At 32.0% G+C, this 13,372-nt stretch overlaps 1 protein-coding gene across 1 annotated transcript in view; it reads right to left on the bottom strand.

The window, feature by feature from the left end:
• The window catches only part of SNX14 (sorting nexin 14), an 85,456-nt gene that overhangs the window by 34,804 nt on the left and 37,280 nt on the right, over positions 1-13,372 (bottom strand). The window contains exons 10-17 of the mRNA XM_010834754.1: positions 12,608-12,652; positions 12,425-12,505; positions 12,214-12,328; positions 6,839-6,994; positions 6,349-6,473; positions 5,802-5,860; positions 3,097-3,123; positions 1,120-1,252 (exon numbers count right to left, since the gene is read on the bottom strand). Coding sequence (XP_010833056.1) covers positions 1,120-1,252; positions 3,097-3,123; positions 5,802-5,860; positions 6,349-6,473; positions 6,839-6,994; positions 12,214-12,328; positions 12,425-12,505; positions 12,608-12,652 — 741 coding nt within the window. The remainder of the gene's footprint in view (positions 1-1,119; positions 1,253-3,096; positions 3,124-5,801; positions 5,861-6,348; positions 6,474-6,838; positions 6,995-12,213; positions 12,329-12,424; positions 12,506-12,607; positions 12,653-13,372) is intronic.

Here is a 13,372-nt window from a genome sequence, read left to right on the forward strand (position 1 = left end):
CTTGAACACACTTTTTAAAGGAAATGAATCTTGTAGCACTTAAGAGAATGCTGAATAGTCTAGTCAGAGTGAACCAGCAGTGAGAGGTATTTCTTTCCAGAATTCTAGCTCCCTACCTTCACCCTGGGTTGTATTCTCTTCCCACACCTCTCTTCTAAGTAAATTCTTTTCCTCCCCGACAAAGTCCCCTGGCAATGATCCCCTTTTCTGTTTTGTCCTAAAATGCTTTTCTATCATCCCTAAGAAGACTGTTAGTGATCTTAGGAAGACTTCTTAATGCTCTGTTAAAATCAAAAGTGTTCTAGGCCTAAAAAATGGAACTACAAAAATAGTAAGTGTTGGTTTTTGCCTTTTTGGGACAAGGCTACAAGGCTACCTCCTTATAAACTATGGTGTCGGAAGAAAAAAATCATGATTTCAAATCCAATGTGGTATATATTTTAACACATAATCTAATAGGAACAACAAAGGAGGGAGTGTTCAGTTCTGCTTGAGGACCCAGGTAAGGTTTATGGGAAGCAGCTGGATTCTGAAAGATGCATATGAATTTTCCAGGTAAATAAAGGGGAGGGGGGAGGCATCTCAAGCAAGGCATCACATGAAAAGATACAGAGAAATAGCATGGTGGGTGTAATGTGCTTAAAAATCAGCTGGAATCTTGTTAAAATGTAAATTATGACTCAGTAGGTCTAGGATGAAGCCTGAGATTCTGTCTGCACTGATAATAAGCTCTTAGGTAATACTGATCATGTTGATCCACAGATCACAGTTTGAGTATCAAGGGGTTAAACAGGACATATTAACATAATTCCAAATGCCTGGCTAATATGGTTAGGAAGAGATAAGATCAGGATGTGAAGTAAAAGCGTAATCAAAATATGATAAATTGTTTGACTATTAGAAGCATTATCACTGAAAGAGAAACCATTCTGGCCTTAGTAAGCAGTAACTTAATGCTGAGAAATTTTTAAATTAGATTAGTACCATGGATGGAAAACACAAATGAAGTAAGAAGTAAGATTAAAAAAGAGGGAAAATAACAAGTAAGCACATCCAACTTTTTATGCTATTTTTAAGTCTGAAGTTATACATACATCAAATTGAAAAATTCTTACTTACAAAGTCGTCTTCACCTTCAGCTAAACCATAGTTTGGCAACATAGCTCCCTCCATTGTGGTGCTCTTGAAGACTCCTTTAATTTTGCTGCCTATTCGGCTGATTCCAAATGATTCTCCTCTCTTCTGTGTGCTCCTAAATATTAAAACAAAAATATATCAAGAATATAGCAAGTTATTACATTATCACAACAGTCTAGTTTACTGTAAACAATAATAAAAATAGTTGCAAAAATGGTAAACTGAAGGTATGGCTAAACATAACATTTTGGAGTTCTCAGTCATAGATTAAGTCTCAATATCTTCATAATCAAAAGTGACAGTATATTTAAAGTTTAAATTTGAGGGGATGAACAAATGAGACAATATTTATTAACAAACATTTGAAATTTACCTACTCTTTTACCTTAGAATAGTAACAGAACTACCAAGTACAAAAGATGAGAGCCCTCTAGTGGTACATATTTCTAACTGCCATTCAGCTTTTGAAATAACAGGTTAAAAAATACGGTAAGGCCAATGTTCAAAATAGACTATACCATTCAAACTGTACCCACCCAGGTGGTGCAGTGGTAAAATAATCCACCTGCTAATGTACTTCTGAAATAATTCAGCGTAACAGAAAAACAAAAAGACTAGAAAACTTTCTCAGTACTTCGTTTTTAGATAGAACAAAAAAATTCTGAAAATGGCTGAAAATTTTTAAGCAAACTTCAACTTTATAATCACATAAATGATACTCAAAAGAAGAATGAAGTATAAAATGTACCTTACATTATTTCAAAGTAATAACAAGACAAGAAATAAAATGCCAAGGTAAAAGCTAGCAATGAACATAAAAGATAAAAGTAAATGTAGCCTAAGAAGCCTGCTCTGTCTTACATATTAAATAATGGTTTTGCAATTTTTTACAAAAGTGAATTTCTAAAAGCAGAAATAGCTGAAAAGCAACAACAAAAATATGCCAAAAAGCAGCAAAAATTTCCTCCATTACAGCCTACCGCTCCTGTTTCAACAAATAAAAACATAACTTTTATCCAATTTAAAAGTCATGCTCACTATGTAATACTGCCCTTATAAGAGACCTCCAAATAAAAAATGACTATTTTAAAATTCAAGAAAGTTGGTTTGGAACGGCTTAACTTAATGAATAGCTACTATTCATATAAGAAAATGTACTTATAAAAATAATGCAACAATTACAGAAATACAAGTAAACTGATCAAGTTTCAATGCACTAGGTATATGAGTGATATGTACATTTTATACACGTTCAAGGAGTGAAGAAGTGAATCAAACTTATTTTAAAACTGGAAAAACTCTAATAATAAGCAGTAGTAGTTGTAAAAAAGGATACTTAAGCTAGAACATTATTTTAAACAAACATATAGTGTTTTTTAAGAATTCAAAATTGTAAACACAACTTTCTCTGAAAGAAATGTCAAAAACAAATATGAAAATATTGATAAAATATTAAAATCTCCAGAATCTAGATAGATTTTGCTGGTCTTCAGAACCTAAATGGATTATAAAACAATTTTGACTTTTTGAACTGTATTTTTTAAATATCTCACTTGTGATGAAGCCCAGAAATACTGAAAAAACACTATTACTTGCTTTAAAAAAAAAAGTACTTTAAACACATGTAAGTCTAAATGTAATTTAGCAAGATCAATACCATTAAAAAAATGAGGTAACAGCTTTAAAAGCTGAATACTGGCTTTTTCATTTTATTTTTATACTGACATTTTTATTTTATAATGATATATATCATGTTATTTCCAAAATGAGACATCTAGAATCAAAGTAGAGGTTAATTTTAAGAGATATCCCAAACAGCTGATACAAAGGCAGTAGTTGCATAATGTTTCTTTTTTTATTTTATTTTTTTTAATTTTACTTAGGTTGTTTTGGGTGTATGTTTTGGAATTAAACAGATAATTTATACAGAAAAGAATCACATGCTGTCTCAAGACTTACCGAAAATCATCCAAACTTAGGCTACCTCTGCAGTAACAGATATGTGACATTATATAAGGAAAAGAGAAAGAAAAACCCCAGACATTAAACAAGTTTCACTTTAGAACAATAAAACAAAATTTAAAAGCTTTAAAAATTACACTGATGGATAACATTCATCTTGACAAAGAAAAGGAATTCTTAGGAATAACATGATAAAGGAAAGAGAAATAAAACACAATGGCTCTTTTGGGGAAGTGGAATCTGAATTCTAGATCATTAAAAAAATTCTTAAAAACTCAGTATGTCACGAAATAATTCTGTATTTTTTGCCCTCATTTAGGCAAACTATTTGTTTAATACAGTGGAAAATATTCAGAGACTAAGCCACCAAAAACTTCACAGAAAAAACAAACATGTATTTTCTAACATGGACTTCATGTCTATGGATGCAAGCTCAACACATTGTTAGTTTGAATATTTTTTAAAATGTCTTAAGCTAAGAAGCAAAGTTAACAAAAGATCCATCCTTAAATATTTTTTTAAGTTATGCTTTAAGTATAGAATGAAACAGATTAACATTAACATACATTAAAATTTTGCTTTTAAAATGCAAATATAATAATAATGTGAAAATGCCTAAACATTTGGGAAAATTTAACAAGATACACACCAATGCCTTTGTTAATCTCACGGTTAATATATATTAGTGGTTGGTCACCTGCTTTTAATGTAGGCATAAAATGTATGAATAAATATTTTACATATTTTCAGTCATCTAACAGCTAATTAGCAATGATACTGTAAATTTTCAGTGAAGGACTGTTAAGAAAGTCTTTTAGTTATTCTACACAGGTAAATGAATCATTGACCATCACTGGAGCAGAGTCCTGACAAGACAGATAATGTCAGCATCAGGTCAATATAAAGAAAAATATACTTTCTAAGGCTATAACCATTACCCAGAATGAAAAAAAAAAAACATTTTCTTCCTATTAAGTTTATATGCTAAGACAGCAAAATTATAGCCTCAATATGTTGAAGACAACTAGGTGTTCTCAAAGTGGCAAAGGAAGCTTTCCATCTCTGAGGTTATGACCCTGACTTACATTTAGCTACTCAGCAAGCTTAGAAGATCAAAGAACCACTTCCTCTTAAGGAATCCAATAGAGGAGTTTCACTATCAATGTCAGACTCCAAACATCCTAAGTCCATAAAAATAAATATATAAAATGTTAAGGAGTCGCTCAGTCATGTCCAACTCTTTGTGACCCCATAGACTGTAGCCCACCAGGCTTCTCTGTCCATGGAACTTCCAAGGCAAGAATATTGGAGTTGATTGTCATTTCCTTCTCCAGGGGATCTTCCCCACCCAGGGAAGGACCCACATCTCCTGCATTGGCAGGTGGCTTCTCTATCACTGAGCCACGTGGGAAGCCCTGTGTGGATTGGGTAAAGAATGCTATTTTAAATAGTATGCATGGAATTTTTGTTATATAAATTAACTATTGCACAGTTGCAATATATAAATTCTTAGGGAAAAGTAAAGGAGTAACATTTTAACAAAGAATCATAAAGGTTACGTCACACATTTCAGAAAGCTATGTCCCACCTTTCAGGTGGTAGCTAGAGGTAAAGAATTCACCTGCCAATGCAGGAGACACAAGAGACAAAGGTTCCATCCCTGGGTTGCGAAGATCACCTGGAGAAGCAAACAGCAACCCACTCCAGTATTCTGGCCTGGGAAATCCCATGGACAGAGGATCTTGGTGGGCTACAGTCCATGGGGTCGCAGAGAGCTGGACACGATTGAGCACTGGGGCACCTTTCAGAAAAATTATTACATATACATTACATATATACTGGCACATTATGTAAAAATTAATACTTAACATTCAAAAAAATTTAAATCTATATATTTCTACAACCCTTAGTTTTGTCAAAATATGTAACACAGTCTCCCCACGGCTCAGGTTTTCACATTTTTCCTTATACTATTATTGCTAAGTCACTTCAGTCATGTCCGACTCTGAAGGAGACTGGTGGGCTACAGTCTATGGGGCTGCAAAGAGTTTGACATGAGAGCATACACATACACAAACTGGAAGATGTTGAGAGCAACGTGAATATCAATTCTATAGATTTATATATTTGATATCTGTGTCAATTTTGTATATATACAATGTAAGGAACAACTCAAGACATTAATTATCCAATTTATAAATGGATAAAGCACCTCTCTTACACTGCCTTTATTAGGTCATTTAACTGCACATTTATGTTTCTAGAAAGCCAAGAATGGAAAGAGAGAAAAACCCTTCCACTTTTGTAACCAGTGGGTACTCTAATAAACATCACTCTCTGGGGAAAAAACAAACTACTCTCTAAAATGGAGTTATCTGTGGATTTCAATTATGCATGCAGTCCACAGTTTCCAATAAAGCAGGTAATCCAGCACTAATATGTGTTAGTTATAATATTAACAAAGCAATGGTATGTTACCTTGTTAAATTTTTCTAAAAGAATGTCTGGCATTTTTACATTACTATATGTAATATGGCTCTACAATTCCTTAGTAAAATATCTGGTTTACTTATACAGCAAAGAAACCACACAGTCAAAGAAAAACAGCTAATAAAGGTGATGATGCTATCACAGAATGATTAGCATCAAAAAGAACCAAAAAAAAAAAAGCAACAACCATATATACGATTGAATATACTTACCTGTTGAATTTTGAATTGCGGGTTGGTGATTCTGCACCTCTTAAAAGTTGTCTAAAATACTTAAAAAATAATTATGATTTATTAAACCTGTACTTGATATTGAAATATGCTATTTTACCTTACTACTTTCGAGTTCAAAGAAAACATTACTTAAATCAAGTGAATACAATCACAGTCAAATAGAGTAAGGATTAAGATATTGCAAATGGAGGTATTCAAACCATCTGATTTCCACAAGTAGGTAAATAATATACATACAAGAATGGGGTTTCCCCATCACCACTACAAAGCCACTCAGATATATGGAAAATCAAATACCAATTAGGTAGCAATCTACTAGTCACATACACAAACATGGTTTTGATATTAAGAAATAATTTTATTATCAGTTTCTAATCTCCATTATGTAGTGCAAAACAGCATCCATTTTCTTAATTAACTGCATTTTATTTTTCTGTTTATTATTTGAATTACTCACGTAATGATATCAAAGCAACTAATAAGTTTTAAAGAAAAATCTTCACACAACATTAATATTCTGACTTACCTCATCACTGTGGCAAAACATAGGAGTAAACACATTTTCCAAGAGAGAAAGTACGTGTTCATACGCTTCAAAAAGACATCTCATAGTTTGAAGTTTCACAACATCTATATATGGGCCTTCAGCAACTGTTAAAAAAGTTATATTGCAAAAATTATTTATGACAAGCATAAATACACTATATATTAGTTTAAAATTCATTACAGTGAAAAAGCAAACAAACAACATGAAAACTGTTTTGCAGAAATCCACTGTAAGGTGCAGATCACACCAGAATGAAGAATTAGAACAACCTAGCCAGTTCTGGCAAGTATTAGGTATGTGAATTGTGAATAAGTTTCTTCATCACAGCTTTCATCTTGTTAGTAAAATGGGATAATGCCTGCCTGTGTATCTCACACAGCTGTTGCAGTAAGCAGGGAATACATCAGAAAACTCTGAAAAGAGTAAAAGAACAACAGAACTACAGGATTCGTCCTCATCTTTTACTTACTTTTTTGAATCTCTTCTACAATGAAGGGATCAAATCGAATTTTGTCAACACTTTCATCTAAACAATATGTTTTATAAATCTTTTGCAACTCTTCATGAAGAGACAGCATTTCATCATTTGATAACTCTGGTCGTAAAATTCTGTCATTGAATTCCTCTAGCAAATTCAGAAAGGAAAAAAAAAAAAGATTTGCATAGAATAAAACTATTCAGTGAAAACTTTATGTTCCCAGTCAAATTGTAATGAATATCAAAAGTGGCAATTATGAGTAATCTATTCATCATTTTAAGTTTTTAAAAAATATTTAATTGGGAGCAATAAAACAACTACTAAGATGAAAGAGAAGTTAAACAATCAAATATAATATATACCAACATAAAATGTGTAAATATTTGCCTAGCAACATAAACCTTCTAAAACTTAGAATAATAAACATGTTTGTAAAATTCTCTTTAAGGAACATATTGGATTAATTTTTTATACCAAGGGTCTTTAATATTCTGAAACCTGATTCACTAAATAATAGTGAAAACTAAGGCTCTTTTTAGTCCCAGTCAATGTTTTTAAACAATGTTTCTTTCCATCATGGAAGCTGTAGACTAGTGACAGAGCTCAGTCTGAACAAATCAATTTTTTCTAAAGAGACAGAGGACAGCATTAAAAAACCCAACATACTGACTGCCTTTTTTATTACAAGAGGTAATATGGAGCTTACCCCTTAATTCTTAATTATCCAAAATGAAACACAAAAAGAAAAGGAGCTTTTCTTTAAAAAAGAGTAAGAAAAAACTAGAACAGAACATATGAGATCTTTGGAATGATAGCAAATTCATAAAATTGGAGTCTCAAAAAGAAAGGAGAGAAAAAAATCAGGCACTGTATTTGAAGAGGTAACAGCCAAGCATCTTCTAAAATAATGAAAAACACCAACCTACATATCTAAGATTCCTAGGAAAATCCAAGTAGAATAAACTTTTTAAAAACTACACATTACAGTTAAATTGCTGAAACCCCAAACACAAAAAGAAAACTGCAAAATCAGGGAGAAAAGGGATATATGTAGGGAAACAAACAGAAGAATGGAAGCTAATTTCTCCTTAGAAACAATGGCGCTGTTCAAAAGACAGTGAAAAAAATGACATAAAATGCTGAAAGAAAAAAACCGTAAACCGAAATTTTTTATTTGGTGAAAATATCTTTTTTAAATGAATACAAAATAACACCTTTTCAGACAGACAAAAGCTAAGAGAATTTACCTCCAGCAGAATGGTGCTATAAGAAATGTAATAAAAAACATTTATTTCAGCAGAAGGAAAATGATACAGAAACTGGCTCTGCAGAAAAAGAATAAAAACCACCAAAAAAGTAAATATGCCAGTCAGTAACTATCAGGGCCAAAATATGTGTGCATGTGTGTGTGTGACTATTGCTTAAGGAAGAAAAAGCAATGTACTGTGGAGTTTCATAGCCTACACAGAATTAAACTATACAGTAACAGTCACATCAGACAGGAAGGGAACAAACTGAGGTATACTGAGGTTCTTACACTGTTCCTGAAATAGTAAAATATATGTTTAAATGAAAACTGTGATCAATGAAGGATGTACAGGGTAATCATTATGAACTGAGCAACCACTAAAAAAAAAACAAGAAAATGTCAATAGAGGAGATAAAATACTGAAAAATGCTCAAGTAATTCAAAGAAAGGCTGGAAAACATTAAAAAAAAAAATACATGGAACAAATACAAAACACCAAGACCAAAGACCTAACAATAAATATGCAATAATTATATTAAGTGCAAAAGTACTATACACCCCAATTAGAAAATCAAGATTATCAAACTCACTTTTTTTAAAGCAATATTCAGCTATATGGTATTTATAATAAATGTTAAATTCTTTAATTATATAGAAAAAGGTAATACAATGCAAACCCAAGCGTAAAGATAGTATAACTATATATTAATATCAAACAAAGTAGACTTCAAGACAGAAAATTACCAGAGATAAAGAAGAGCATTTTATAGTGATAAAAGGATAAATTCATTAACAATCTTAACTGTCTCTGCACCTAATAATGAAGCTTGAAATACATTAAAAAAAAAAAAATAACTAAAGGGAGAAATAGCAAATCCATTAAGAAATCTGAAAGAATATATAATATGTGAACACAAGCCATCAATTTAATCTAGATGATATTTACAGAACACCACCCAACACAGTAAAATAGATGTTCTTCTCACATGCACATGGAATATTCATACAGATCATATGGATGGGCCATAAGACAAGTTTCAATCAATTTCAAAGGACTGAAATCATACAGAATATTTTGTCTGATCAGGAGAGTGTTAAATCAGAAATCAATCACAATAAGATATCTCAAAAATCGCCAAATTTTGGAAATTTAGCAATACATTTCAAAATAACCCAAGGGTCAAAGGATAAACCACAGGAAAATTTTAAAATATTTCAAACTAAATGACTATAAAAAGCACAGAGTACCAAAAATCTTAGAATTCAGTTATAGCAACTCATAGAGAGAAATTTATAGTTTTAAGTGCTTACATTAAGAAAGAAGAAATGTGTACAAATTAATCATCAGTGCTTTCATCTTAAGAAACCATAAGTACAAACTAAACGAAAGGTAAGAAGAAAGGAAATAGTAAATATGAAAGCTAAAACTTAGCAAATTAAAAATATTTCAAAACTTTATAAACCACTAGAAAGTACAAATTACCAATAAAGAGGGGATATCACTACAGCTTCATAATAAAAGAAAATTAGGAATAACCTGGTGATTAAATAGGTTGCTGAGATGTACTAAAAGCATTTTAAAAATCCACTGTTCACTCATGATAAAAATTTTCAGCAAACAATAAACAGAAGGAAATATTCTCTATCCAGTAAAGGAGATCTACCAAAAAAAACCCAGGCTAATATTATACATAATGGTATAACACTGAATGATTCCCCCCTAAAGCAAGGATGTAAGCTCTCACCACTTAGATTTAGCAACACACTGAAGGTCCTGGCCATTACAATAGGGGCAAGAAAAAGAAATAAGATGTAAATATCACAAAGGAAAAAATAAAACTGTGTATTCACAGATGACATAATTGTGTATGCAGAAAATCCTAAGGAAATCTACAAAAAAGCTACTAGAACTAGTAAGTAAACTTAGTAATGTCACAGGATACAAAATCAGTATGCAATAAATCAATTCTATTTCTGTATATAAGCTAAAAACAATTTAACAAGTTATTTTAAATACCACATTCAAATAAATCCAAAAATAAAGACCCACAGTGATAACTATGAAACATTTTATGGAGAGATTTAAGAATGAAATGAATGAAAAAATACGCCCTATTCATGCACTGGAAACCTAAGTACTGTTGAGATGTCATTACTCCCCAAGTTGAGCTACAGATTCAATACCACCCCAATTAAAACATTGAAGCAGGTTGTGCGTGTGGATGAAGGGGTAGGATTGTCAGTCTGATTGTAAATTTTATATAGAAATGCAAAGAACTTAAAATAGCTAAGGACAGCTTTAAAAAGAACTAAGTGGGAAGCCCTAAACCACTTGATTGCAAAACTTACTTGGTCAAAGTAATAAAGACTGTGGTATCGGCCAAAAAAGTAGACATATGGATCAACGGAAAAGAATATAACCGAGAAACAGACCCACATATGGTCAAAAGGTTTGTCAAGGATGCCCAAGTAATTCAAGATGGGAATAAAATGTCTCTTCAAAAAATGGATACTGGAAAAACTGTATATCCATACAGGGGAAAAATGAACCTCCACCCCTACCTAATACCAACCTAAAAATTATTTCAAGATAGATCACAAACCTGTATATAAAATATAATAACTATAACACACCTAGAGAAAAACAGGCAAATATCACCTTGACTTAAGATAGGTGAAGGCTTAAAAAAGTCTTTCGGAAGTCTCAGAAAGCACTAAGCATAAAATTAAAAATTGATACACTGAATTTCATCAAAATTTAAAAGTTCTGCTCATCAAGACACTATTCCAAAAATAAAAAGACATGCCATTGTCTGAAAGAAAATCTTTGTAATACTTGTATCTGACAAAAAGACATATCTAGAATATTTAAAAAACTACTGAAATTTCTGACAAAAGGAAAAACAATTCAGTAAAAAACAGCCAAAAGATAGCAATTCCACAAAGATATTCAAATAGTCAATAAGCACATGATAAAGTGTTCAGCTCTGTTAATCATTAGAGAAGCACAAATTAAAAGCACAACAAAATTCTACCATATACCAATAAAATGGCTAAAACTAAAAAGATAAACACCACCAAATTTTTATAAAGTTGAGGTACAACCAGAACTCTCTTTCACTGCTGGTGGAGTAAAATAGTACATACAACCCTCTGGAAAACAATTTGGCAGCTTTTTATAAAATTAAACAAATATCTACCTTGTAACACAGCAATTCTACTTCTAGTTATTAAATATATGCTCAAGAGAAAGCCCTGTACAAGAATGTGCACAGCAGCTTTATTCATAATAGCCCAAGAGTGGAAGCAGTCTAGATACCCATTTACGAGGAGAATGAATAGTGTGGCACCCTCATACAAAAGAACACTACTTTGCAATAAAAAAAGAACAAACTACTCATCTACACAATAACATGAATCAATCTTAAAAAGCATTATCCTGAATCAATGAAGTCAGGCCCCCAAAGTACATACTATGAGCTTCCATCTATATAAGGAAACTGTACAGGAAAAACTAATCTGTGGTGAAAGAAACGAGATCAGTGACTGCTTTGGCAGGAGTGGGAGCAGGAAAGGATCAGTTGGGAAGGGCTCTCAGGGAACCTTCTAGGGTGATGGAAATGTTCCTGATCTCAGTAAAGGTGTACGTTATATGGACTGCAGACTTGTTAGAGCAATTGTATATTTAAATCCTATTTGTTTCACTGTGTAAATTACACCTCAATTTTTTTTCATTATATATTAAAAAAAATTAGGTGCATTAGAAAGACTAATCTTTTCAGAGTCCATACAGTGCCTCAAAATCCAATAGCACAAGATGTTATAGAACTTCTAATCAAAATAGAACATTTTTATATTTGATTACTTAATCAAAATAATTCTTAACAAAAACTGTGACAAAATGCTCATGACCAGGTCTTTAACACAATTTCATTACTCTAAATTTTTAGTAGTTTTTTTTTTCTGCTAAGAGGATTTGGTTGAAGTCTGTTATAGATTATGTTCCAATGTGGAAAGGAGTAGACACTGGCAACTACAACATCAGAGCTGATCTAAATAGTCAAGTATATGACAAAGTTTAACAATGACTTTAGTAAAGTACACAGGTAAGCCTCACCCACAGTCAGACAAATCTGCAACACGTGCACTGCTCCTTCTTGTTTCAGAAAGTTCATAAACCGAAACAAGAGATCTTGCTGCTCTCTGATTTGCTTCAATTCTAACTTCAGCACCTTGATACAACATGAGGAAGAGTAAGTTAGAGCTATACAAATACGTCATAAAACTGTTTATATCAAAAGTAATAAGTTATTTCTGAAAATACTTACAGATGGTTTTTTATTTCTAGGTTCTGCAAATTTTTGCAAGAATGGAACTAAAGGGGAAGGCGGTTCAGTCGCTTTTTCAGGCTTTGAAGAGAAAATTAATTCAGTCAAGTGTCATTTGATTGTACAGGTATGTATCAAACTTCAATGCAATCTGAAATATTTTCTAACGTGTTTAATACTCACTGGATTGTCATCTATGAAGATGATAAGCAAATGATTCACAGTATCCTAATGGAAAATAATAAACATAGATCAAAATAATTTCATTAGTGTATTCTGCCCTGAATTCTGAAAGCTTCTATCAGATTATGAAAGTTTCTGGAAAAATGACAAAACAGAGCAGTGGCAAAAAGCATCTGTACTTTTGTAACATAGAAGAACTTTTAAAAAAATCTACAATACAGGGTTCTCAACTTTTGTGGAAATGGAAAAAGAAAAGTTACTCTGACTTTGGCATTCAAAATGCTTATAAATTATCCCTATTTCTTCAAAATTTTACTGGATCAAAAGTAAAAGCAACTCACCTATCCATCAATATATGAATGAACAAAATGTGACATATATCTATAATGAAATACTACTCAGCCTTGAAAAGAAAGGGAATTCTGATATATGCTACAACATGAATGAACCTTGATGATATTATACTATGTAAAATAAGCCAGATGCTGCATCATTCCACTAATCTAAGGTAACCAGAGTAGTCAAGTTCATAGAGACAGAAAACAGAGTCAGGAAGTAGAGTTGCCAGGCATTAGGAGGAATGGAGAATTACTGTTTATATGGGTACAGAGTTTCAATTTTATAAGATAAAAAGAGTTCTGGAGACAAGCATTGGTGATGGTTGCTCAACAATGTGAATGTACTTAATACCACTGAACTGTACATGTAATTTGAGATGGCAAATTTTACTTTATATGCATCTTATCACAATTAAAGAAAAAAATT

Source organism: Bison bison, unplaced genomic scaffold, assembly GCF_000754665.1.
Source record: "Bison bison bison isolate TAMUID 2011002044 unplaced genomic scaffold, Bison_UMD1.0 scf7180017864035, whole genome shotgun sequence".
Taxonomy (NCBI): Eukaryota; Metazoa; Chordata; class Mammalia; order Artiodactyla; family Bovidae; genus Bison; species Bison bison.